This window comes from Manacus vitellinus, unplaced genomic scaffold (assembly GCF_001715985.3).
Source record: "Manacus vitellinus isolate BGI_N305 unplaced genomic scaffold, ASM171598v3 scaffold_1_pilon, whole genome shotgun sequence".
Lineage (NCBI taxonomy): Eukaryota > Metazoa > Chordata > Aves > Passeriformes > Pipridae > Manacus > Manacus vitellinus.
Window position 1 is genome coordinate 8,075,642 of NW_021939396.1, and position 11,780 is coordinate 8,087,421.

Consider the following 11,780-nt stretch of genomic DNA (forward strand, 5'->3'; position numbering starts at 1 on the left):
CTCAGATTCATGACAACCGATATTTCCTAGTCTTACCTGTTTACACATTTATTTTTATTAGCAGTAGCATTGTGTTGAGGTTTAATGCTGGATTCTTTTTTTTTTCCTAGGGTGATACCCATGGTCATTCAGTTTTCTATTCTGATAATGCTGCACTCCGCTCTTGTGCTGATCACCACAGCAGAGGATTACAAATGTTTACCCTTAATGCTCCGGAAAACTTGCTGCTGGATTAATGAGACCTACCTGGCAAGGAATGTCATTATATTTGCATCCATTCTGATTAATTTTCTTGGAGCCATCATCAATATTGTAAGCTTACAGGGAACCAAGGAATATTATACAGGAAAAGATGATTTATGAATTATTAAGTTTGCTATAGGACTTGTTAACTAATGTGTCTATAAGCCAGCTATGATTTAGATAATAAAAAAATGGCAAAGTATCACAGCTTCAGGAAATTCAATCCATTGTTTAACCTATGTATTTCTGAAATATTTAATTATTTCTCCCTCATGAGGATCATCTATTTTTAAAACCTTTTTTCTACTTTCTATCCACTCCTGTGAACCATTTGCAATTTTCTGGCATTCTGTTATACTTTTTAAAGACTGTCAAGTAATGCTTATGGTTATTAAATTCCTCTTCTCAGAAGTTTTCAGATTATCTCACAGTTCTCCCATTAATTAGATTACTAAAAGAAAAATTAAAACAATTACTAAAATAATAATTTAAAAAACTCCAATAGAGCCCTGATTATCCTGATGTATTCAGCAACAAGAGAGATCTTTGCATAAATTAGGCAGATTATAATGTCAGACAACCTGGCAGGTGCTGATATCTGAGCCAAGAATGTGGTAAATGTCTCACTGATAGATTAAAAGTAACATTTTCATCACTCTTTCCTCTTGTTGGGCATCTTCTGGTTATGGATGTAGCCGTGCTTTTTCATCTGAACATTATTCTTTATAAATATTTCATTCCTTCTAAATGAGACCAGGAATGCATTTAGTGACAGTAATAACAGTAGCAACTCGGACAACACAACAGCAACAATAATTATCCTAACATAATAAAAAATAATTATTATTATATCATTGGAGTAAGTATGATGAGGTCTGATATTTCAGAGGTTTGCCTTGGCTTTTACTAACAGGCATGAGATTTTATTATGCTCTAGTGTCGTCATTTTTCCACAATTTAATTCAGGTGGCCAATATGTGAGGACTCAGTAGCTGTCTGTGTTCTTTAGTGATGCCATGCAGTCACTGATAGGAGAGTTAGTCAGAGAGAGAAGAATGCAGCCACTGATTTCTGGCCTTACAGAGAAAATATAACTACGGTAAAGACAGGAAGTTCAGTGGGGCTGAAAACTTCCTGTAGACAAGCGCGGTGGTACATTACAGTAAAGATCACTAAGGAGTGTTATAGAATTTAGAGGTTTTTAAATCATATTTTAACACATATTTTCCAGGAAAGGTTTTGGTAGAATTAATCTTACTGTTGAAACAAGGTGATCTCTAACAGACCAATATGCTATGGATACGTGATAACAAGATTTTCCCTTGATTTGTGGGGTTTTTTTAAGATTGTGCAATCTTCTGGGATGCCTAACCCAAAAACAGTCAAAAGAAAAGTAATAGTTTTTACTGCCATACCAGGGGGTTTCTATAAAGCAGTAAACAGTTACATTTATTGTCATATATTTAGACCGTCAATGACTTGAGCCACTGAGTCCCGACCTCCACAGGAAATCACAACATTCTTATAACCTCATTAGTTTAATAAGTCAAAATTCTGCTATAATAATGTCTTTTTTTTCTGGAGGGACATGCATGTATTTAAGAATAGGTAATGCACCTCAGCCTTGCAGCTGCCTGTGTCCACTGAGTTCAATTGCAGCTGGTTGGAGGGGTCAAAGACTCAGAAGCTTTCTAGTGGGAGCCATAAGGCTTTGGTTTTACCAGGGGAGCAATGAATCTTGCAGTTCTTTACATCAAGTGCATTCTTATTGTTATAAAATTGAAATAAAGTTTCTGACCAAGAAAGGTTTTTAAAAAAACACCTGTAGTGGTTCTGATGATACTCTGCCCTGCAGAGAGGTGCTGTGCACCTCATAAACTGTCAGAAGGTACCATTAGCTATCCAGTGTCACGGAAGATTGCACAGCCAGCCTAGGTAATAATACTGTATTGTAGAGGTGACTGAACTGCTGAAAGAACAAACAAAATAGTTCCAAGTTCAAAATTAGTTAGAATTTAATTATAAGAAATTGACCCTCATTAAGCAAATTCTCTAGTTGTGTTGGAAAAAAAAGACCAGTGATCTAGCTTGCACATACCAGGTTGATGAAATGACCTAGTATAAACATCCAGATTGGATTAATATATGTAACAGGAGACTCCATCTGCTTTAACAGTCAAAATATGACACGATTAATGATTTTTTTCCTGTGTTCTAAGACTGTACTGCGTTGCAGCTCAACACTGATATTTTGTTTATGTTTAATACACTGTGTTGGAAGTACCATTAAAATGAATGCAGGTCATAACAGCAAAAGGCAGTATTGTATTATCAAACCATTGAATCATGAATGATTTCATTCCCTTCCATTCTAAGCATCTCAGTTGCTGTTCTGGAACCACATTATGTTTTGGTACAACCGATTCTGCATCATGCCATAGAAATGAAGGATAGATGTCCCACATCCAGAAGGATAACATAGCAATGTAGCAGAAGAAAACTGCTTGCAGACAAGGGCACTCATGCAATTTGATTTTATGCTCCCAATTAAATAATTTCACTGTAGTTTATGGCAAAGTCTAAGTATTTTGAGAGAGTAATTTTTAAGAGCCCAACATCAGTTCTCTGAAAGTCCCAGTGGAGCTTATCTTTCCACTTGGCAAGAGAGCATAGGGATGCTATTCAGATACCGAATGTCTGTAGCATGAATAGCTCCCCCCCTCCATTTCACTGCCACAGTATGTCTTCTTATTGTCCATTTAGCCAGTCCTTGGTGCCAGTCAGGGAGCTGGCATGAAGAGCAGTAGGTCAGCCAGTTCCATCCCTGAACCCAGCCAGCCACAAAAGCAATTAGTAACCAGTGCATGTTATAGCCCTGATTTTGTTTTATTTCTTCACAGCTATGGTGTGATTTTGACAAACCAATAGCCCTGAAGAACCAGACGTTCAATTCATCTGCTTCTTTTACGGACATCTGTTCCTGTCCTGAGGTATTTCTGAGGGTACCTTTGAATCTGAGGCATGGATCCACAAAGGTTATATGGCAACCCTTATCTGGAATGAGTGATGTGTACTGCTGGTGGAGTCAGGGGCCTCAACGCTGTGAAGCTGAACATTTCCATCTATCCACATGCTGATAGCAAAAGCAGAGGCTGGTTACAGAAGGAGTTAATCTTATGATCTAATGGGGCATTACAACCAAGATTCAACCTTTGAACTTCAAACAGAACCTTTATGCTGGAAATACATTCAGCAATTCAATTGCAATAAAACACAGTACCAAAGTTGTATGAATCTAATGGAGAGCAACATTTCTCACATGGCAAACCCAACAGTCAGTCTGCTGCGGTTATTTAAGTTTGCTTTAGGAGCAAAAAAAAGTAATCATCTCTAAGATGAGCAAGCAGGCAACAAAATGAATGGATTAGTCATGTGTAGATAAGAGAAGTATGTTACTTAGAAAGTCATATGGCAGTGTCATGATACTGCCAGCAGTATGCTCTAAACAGCAGGGATGCAGACTTTCCTACAGAGGAACTGTACTAAAGAAAAACTGTACTCAGAAAAATGAATACTATCTCTCCTAAAGCTGTGTGATAGGAGGTAATTTAAACTACATTTGGGCTGTGGGTGGTGATGTTGCTATTTTAAATCTGAACAGCTCATGACCATGATTGTCTCTCTTTATCCAGTATCAGCTGCATGGATTGCATTTGACAGATGACTAATCATTGAGAAAGAATGAGACAATTAAGAGATTAGAAAACGAGATATGAGTAAAACTTCCAGGCATTTTAAGAGAGTAAAATAACCAAGCTAAACATGCAATATTTAATATTAAAAAAACCCACAAAAAAAAACCCCAAAAAACAAAACAACCAAATCTGTGGCTTTTTGTACTCTTCAAGAAGCATGGGAAAAGAATTAAAGCAGGAATATGATTCTCCCATCCTGATTAATGTGGGTCTTGTGGAAGTTCAGAATACAGTCAGAATATAGAGGAATATAAATTTCTTTCTCTCTGTTGACTTTTCATTATGAAACTACTGCATGCAGCATCTGTCCTTTTCCTCTTTTAATTATGGAGAATGCCATTTCCCCATAATTAAATGAAAATGCCATAAAGGCACAGAGAAGGATTTCTGTTGACATGGAGGTGCCATGCAAAATAGAGAATTTGTAATTTCACATTCTATTTTAGCAAAACCCTTATTTTCAAAGTGCCCTGGACCCTGAGAGTACCTAGCTGAGCAATGAAATACAAAGCAATTTTTCTATACTTCATATCACTTAATTATTTATGTAGATACTTATGAAAATATATAGTCACTGATCACCAAAAGTAAACAGTGTTGTTTTCTGTTCAGTATTTTGTCTTCACTGGTGTGCTGGCAATGGTGACTTGTGCAGTCTTTCTCCGTCTCAACTCTGTCCTGAAGCTGGCAGTGCTTCTCATCATGATTGCGATCTATTCTCTGCTGACTGAGACCATTTATGCCTCCCTTTTTCTGCAATATGACAACTTTAACCACAATGGAGAGTAAGTGTTCACAGCTCCCTTTAGGAACTGCTTTTTCACAAGGCAATGGCTCAAGTCTTGCCAGAGTATATGTGTACTGGGTAGCCCCATATTAAATATGGAGTGATGGTCGCAAGAGGAAATGACTAATTCAAAATGATTTATAATGTGATTCTTTCTCATGCCTTTTTATTAAAATGTTCATTTCATGAGGACATTTAAATATTGAACAGGGTTTGTCTTTTATGTTTCCTATAGTCTATCAATGCTGATTAAAAATACATATTGCAGTGCATACACATTGGTTGCTTCTACTCTTGAAAGCTCCAGAGATACTGATAAAAACTTTCACTTCAATTTAAGCAAATGGGAGTGAACAATTGATTTTTTAGGGGGCAGGGGCTTAATAGAATAAAAGCCAATCTATAATGTGCAGTTGTGAAAGATATAAGGAACACAGGGATGATTCTGTTTTGTAGGAGAGTGTTTGAAGGACAGATTCCTCCTTCCAGGCTTCCTTCCCAGCAAGAGGAGTTGAAGAGGAGAACAGAAGAGACACAATAATTTGCAGAGTTAGAGGTGCAATAAGTGTTGCAATAACTGAATCTAGAGCAGCAGTGATTTAGGTCATTCAGAGACACTTCTTCAGTCTTTGATACTTGACCAGTTTAGTATTGCAGTTGCTTGTGCTTGTAAGTGCGTGCCAGACGAAGATCCTCAGAACGGCAGAAAAGCATGGATTTGTGCAATTAGTTCTCACAACAGCCACATCTTTACACAGAGTAATGCTCTGCATGCATATATTTCCCGACTAGCTTCTGACAGTAGCGACGTACTAAAAATTTGGTGTTGCAGTTCCTTTTTCTAATGCTAGTTATCCTTCTACAGACATATTACATATTCACAGCAGACCCCAGCTAATTATGACAAATGGCAACAAACAATATTTTGGCTAAGTTACTAGAAGTAGAAATCATGATAATTGTCCTTAATCAGGAACACATTTTTGTGTGAAAATCTAGGAGAATTCAGAGCAGTCTCTATTCTCTGTGTCAGCGAAACTCTCCAGTGACTGTTACATAGAAGAGTAAGAGACAGGAATATCCTCTGGAGTAGCCAACAGCCCAGAGTACAGGGAAATCAGTTGAGATGCTCCACTCTCAAGTCAAGGATGTGAACTTCAGCTCTGACATTAGGGAGCATGAGGTTCAAGGCTGTGTGCCCAGAAACTTCTTTTTTTATTCTATACCAATCAGTTGAATAAAGGGGATTGCAACTCCCTCCAAAACTCATTTAGCTGTTGTGGTTAAAGCTACATCACCACAACATGCCATAACAGGAAAGTTCATCACTAAGACCTTTAAGGTTGTTACCTTTAGCCACTGTACAAGGGGTCTTTTTGGAACGTATTCTTTTTGAGGTTGTATTTCAGGCAACTTCAAAATGGGAAACATTTGAATTCCAACATATTTGCAGATGACAAGGATGTTTCCTGCTTGTCTTTTGCTCTATACTGATGACTCAGCAGCAATTTCCTCACAGTAAATTCTTCATTAGGACCATAAAGTCAGTTCAGTTAGCTCTCTAGCAAGAAAGTTTCCTTTTGGTTTAGTCTCCATCAAGTTCTGCTCTTTCTCTCTTTTATTTCTCTGTCATAGGAGTCGTTCTCTGACAAATATCACCTGATACTTTTTTTCAAAATTACTATGAAAAATGGATTCAGAGTCTGGAGTTTGTTTTTTTCTTAAATCTCAAGGTAGACTAAAGAGTGTCCCAAAGTGTCTTCCAACTTCTGGTTCTCATTTACTTATTTATTAACTTTTTTCAAGTATTTGGGCTTTAAGTACTTCTTAACAATTTCCTCATTTTTTCTCAACTCTCTTCAACAAAGTAATTGCCAAGTATCCATGTTCAATTTTCCTCCAAATTTATTTCTTTATCCTTATTTTTACTATAAGGTTGGATCTACCATTTTCCAATCCTCTTCATTTATATCTCTTCCCATGGGAAACATGCTTTTTAAAAAAAAAATTACATACAGAGATATTTTCTTCATTTTTTTTATCTGTAATTTCTCTCCATATTTATTTGGAAGCCCCTGTTACTGCTTTGAACCCCTTTCACCTCTTTCACCGTATTTTGTCACACTTTCTTCATGCTCCACACAGAGCACCTAAGTGACTTCATACAGATTTCATGCAGCCAGTACCTTCCTGGCACATCTTCTTTGCTTCCCCACAGTCTGCAAAGGTTTCCTTTACTTCCCCTGTCACAGGCAGACAGCTCTTCTCTGCTCTCCTCTTTGTGGCTCAGTAAAACCAGTCCTAACTACTGATTCCAAATGTTTTGATTCCCTTTTAAGCCACACTTCCTTCCTGTCATCTTTCTCACAATGTTTAATTTCATCTCCTGCCTTGGGGTTCATCTTTTATCTCTAGGCTCATTTCCTGGGCTTTTACTTTCACAATCTGGAAGTTTCCCTTACCCAGCTTCAGCCTCAACCTTTCCCTGCCAAGATCCTACCTCCTGCACTCCACAGGGGCTGTGGTGTTCATGGCTCCCAGGGAGAGACTGACTGACACACAGCTTGCACATCACGTTTGAAAGAGAAAGCTCATCACCTTCTGTGTACCTCCTGTAGGCTACAGTTTAGTTATTTAAGGCATGTGTCTCCAAACAGTGAGCACTCCAGTTACACTCCTTTTCTCTTGAACTAATTACAGCTAAATTAAATTTTCAAATACAGGGGATTCTTTTAAAGAACAACAAAAATTGTCATACTGACTTATGAAATGAAAATTCTGAACAATTACAGCACTGACAAATCAATAACTGTATTTTACTTTGGATTTTTTTTTTCCAGCACAGACTTCCTGGGTACAAAGGAGGCATCTTTACTCCTGATGGCAATGTTCCTTTTAGCTGTATTCTATCATGGTCAACAGGTAATGCAAACATTTGCTTTAACCATTCTCTCTATCCCTTGCAATTACAGGATGTGACAATAATTACTTTCAAAATACCAACTGCCTTTTTATCCACTTGAGCAGATGACCTTTCACAATTTAATAAACCATATGCAGGATCTGATTAAAGAAAGACCACATCTGACACTGCCTACCAGTTTTAAAGAACATGTGCAATATTATATTCAACAATACACAAGTTATATTGCATTTCATAATAGAAATTGAAGGAAGAAATGGGATGTCATTTATTTTAGATGTGTAATTCTGGAGGCACCTGACAGTTTCAGTGCACATGAGTAGGCATAAAACCAGAATACAGAAAGGGATTAATAAACAGTAAATAATGAAACTCCTGTGAAATAGTTTAGTATGTTTATAAAGAAAAAGCAATAGACTTGAGGAACTAAATAAAATTTGAGTTAAGCACCAATACTAACTACTTCATGCCATGGACCACTTGCAAGAATCCTTTCACATGCACCTAGACTATAATCAGGATTTGGGGATGTTGGACCTTTAGGACTGATATCCTTGAGGAGGAACTGAAAAACTGGGTATATCAGGAATCCATACACAGTACACAGGGAGAGTGAATTATGAAAAATTTAGATTTAAAATAAAAAATGCATTGAGTAAAAACCAGCTAAAGCAGAGTGTTTTCTTCACAGCTCTCAAGCTCTGGGCTGCTGAATGTCAAACATGCTGACTTGAGGCAGTTTCTGTTCACATAAAGCAAACAGGACCATTGTATTAAAGCAAGTAGTAAACTTTTAGACGTTGTCCAACTTGCCTAAAGATTTTCCCCTCAAGAGCATTAGGTTGATTAATACTAACATTTCTCAATCCTCCTGGAGTGAGGCAGTAAGAAAGGAATAATTCTGTGATGAATAAGACAATATTATAAGCTTTATTACAACAACTTTGTAAGTTGTGTCAGGACTTACGGCCTCCATTTCTTCCACAGGAGAACAAAAAGAAGGCAACACCTAAATATTCTAGTAATTTCCCTCCTTTTTATCTTCTTTTTGAGGGAATGAGGAATGAGCGGGTAGCAGAAGCAAGGGATTAAATGCTTTTCGTGCCCAGATTTAAATTTGACAGAAAGAAATGTACTGTGACATTTCTTAAACAAGACATAAAGTCCACTTGGGAAAAATATGGAGAAAATTAGAACTGAACATCCCAAATTTGTGATAAGCCTTATAATATTCGCAGTGATTCTTACCATATGCCAAGATACAAATCTCAAGCTTGGGAATCAGCTTAAGTACCAAGAAAGGCAACACCAGAGGAGTTTAGGTAGAAAAAGAATTAGGCAGAATCCAGGCAATACTCTTCAGGATCACAACTCTGGGTGTAAACATCTGTCTTCTACAAAAGCCTGATCTGGGGTGTTTTAGAGTATTTTTCAGCCCAGAGGTCTGTAAGCAGAGTACAGGTTCTTTTCCATTCAATTAATCTTTCTTATTCTATAAAACAGGGTGGCTGCCCTAAAACTGCCCTTGGAAATAGTCCCTGAGATGTGCTAATTCCTTCATGTTCTCCCAAACCATTCATAAGGCCACTCTATCAATTTAACAGTATCCAACAGCAGTGTCCAGGAAATTTCCATGTACTGTTAAATTTCTTATTAACGAGTCAACCTAAAGGTCTCTGTATAGTTACTAAATAGTTATTAAATGCATATATAAAAATTACTTCCAGAACACATTAAAAAACCTCAACACTTCAATAGCGTGAACTGAGGAGCACAGTAAGTCCAATAAAGCTGTGCTCCAGCACAGCTTTGCATCTCACAAACTGCAAAAGTATTCTGAAGTAGAATAGTTTAAAACTTGCCTCATTCTAGGTGGATCTACCAAAAAAGATCCTTTTTGTAAGATTAAATTTATGGACATTCAATTTCTAAATAACTACCTATCGTTTTTTATCCATTGTGATTTAAAGTTTATCCCAACTTTTGCACCCAAAATCGAAAATTAAATTAGAGAAAAATGTGTGTGATATTAGCTTATTTGAGCTTTCTCAAAATCTGATCTGGATTTTAAGAATACTTTTAATAATTAAAAGTATTTGTGTTACTGTTAGATGCCATTATAGACTAATTCCCTATTAGAAATTCAGTTTCATCTGGAAGCACATCTTTTTTTAACACAAGTAATGCATAATTTACAGCAGCGCTTCTGAAAACTAAACTTGAGAAAAAACACCCAGAAGTGTTGTGGATAATTTTAAGGCTAGACCTAATCTGTTGTAAAATGTGTTCATTTACTGCTTTGTCTTTTTAATGAGTTAAAGTAGAATACTTTGTGGGAATATAAATTATGCCTTGAAATCTTATCAAACTACAATACCATATACAGTCTTCTCTACTAGAATTTCACCCCTAGTGAAAACACACAACATAAAAAGTTTAACCCTGAGCAAAACTTTCTACCACAGCTTTAAAAGAGGAGGTTTTAACAATTGGAAAGAGGGAATAAAACTATCCACAGAAGACTCAGTCCTTCCTCTCCTTCCACCCCAGTCAGAACTAAAAAAAGGCCTTTTGAAAGAGAGGGCAAAATCTTCTCTGGTTTCTTTTAGATTGCAGATCTGAGCATAGATCTTGCCTACACCAGCTGAGTGTTCTGGTGTAGGCAAGTGTTGACTGACTAACTGACTGGTTTGCTCCCATTTCTGGGGCTCTTTGGTACAGAGACATGAACTTTGCCAGGGCAGGCACAGACAGCTCTGTACCCAATAAACACTGGATGTCAGGGCTGTATCTTAACTCTGTAGACCCTTGTGGGGGGAGCCCTGGCTGCCAGGACCTGCCTGCAGCACATGGGCAGGACCCCTGGCTGCTGGGACGTCCCCGCACCGTGTGAGGGGGGGCCCGGGCTGCCAGGACCTGCCCCCTGGTGCGGCCATGGCAGGAGAAAGGAAAGGAGAGAAAAGGGGAGCCTTGCCGACGGGTACTGCCCCCCCAAGAAAGAGGAGAGGGGAGCTTCGGAGCACACAGAGGTTTGCCATTCCAGGTTTGGGGGGGAAGGGCTGCGGAGGATGCGGAGTGGGGGGAAGGATTGGGGAAAGGTGTCGAGTGGGCTGAGGGGGTCCTCCGACTGGCAGGAGGTAGAGCGGGACAATCCCGTATGAAATGTCACAGGTGAGCAGTGCGCCTGAAGATATGTGGTAACGCAGTGGTGGAAGGATAAGGTCAGGGTGGATAGTGGGTCCTTTCGGAGTGATGGGGGTCCTGGTCAGGCTGGGGCCTTGAAAGGCACCCCCGCCCTGGATGGGTACGGGGGCCAGAACGGTTGGCTTGTTTGCTTGTCTGTTTGGTTTTGGTTCACCTGTGGCTACTGCCCAGGTTCGGCATGTTCTGAATATATTTGCTTCGCTCTGTTACATCCTGTAATGGTAGACAGGACAAAGGGTTGTTCCTGGGTATCTCCTTCAGATTGTTCATAGACAGGTGATAGGAAAGTAGGAAATGTAAGACTTGCCCAAATCGTTCTAACAGGAACGTAGCCTGTGTACCCCTATGTGGTTGCAAGCTATGCTGGAGATGGTACATGCCTTCGGTAGGGCCGCCCGTGCCAGACAGGTCAAAACCGTAGGACCAGATTTAATACATTCTTGGGCAGGATGAGCTCGTTAGCCTTCTGGCAGTCATCCTAGGAGAAGGACAACTCTAATCTCAAAGCCAGGCAGATGGAGCTCGTTTAGCCCTGTAAGGCCATCCATCTAAGAGAAGGTCACTCTAATCAAACCTATGTCCTGAGGATCTCGCTGCCACCGTCCAAGCTCACTCGGCCCTGGCAGATGAACCTTAGGATTAAAGGGTGGGTTCAGTTCCGCGCATACTGCATCTCACCTAAAAAATCCATTGCGCAGGCTTGAAGGCTTTACCCACATGCAAAAAGTCCTGTAGTGACGGGCGAGGGTCAAAACAGCAGGTGAAAGGTGCACTGGGAGCCGCAGCCCCAACCCTGCATGCAGGCAGTTCAGGATATTGGTCATTTGAGACTGACCGGAGATGACAGTCTCTTGGGGCAGCACCCTGA

General features: G+C 39.1%; 1 protein-coding gene across 1 annotated transcript in view; it reads left to right on the forward strand.

Moving 5' to 3' along the window:
- Nucleotides 1-11,780, forward strand: part of ADCY8 (adenylate cyclase 8) — a 126,917-nt gene that overhangs the window by 97,104 nt on the left and 18,033 nt on the right. Inside the window, exons 9-12 of the mRNA XM_029959425.1 lie at nt 111-312; nt 3,144-3,233; nt 4,611-4,783; nt 7,626-7,707. Coding sequence (XP_029815285.1) covers nt 111-312; nt 3,144-3,233; nt 4,611-4,783; nt 7,626-7,707 — 547 coding nt within the window. The remainder of the gene's footprint in view (nt 1-110; nt 313-3,143; nt 3,234-4,610; nt 4,784-7,625; nt 7,708-11,780) is intronic.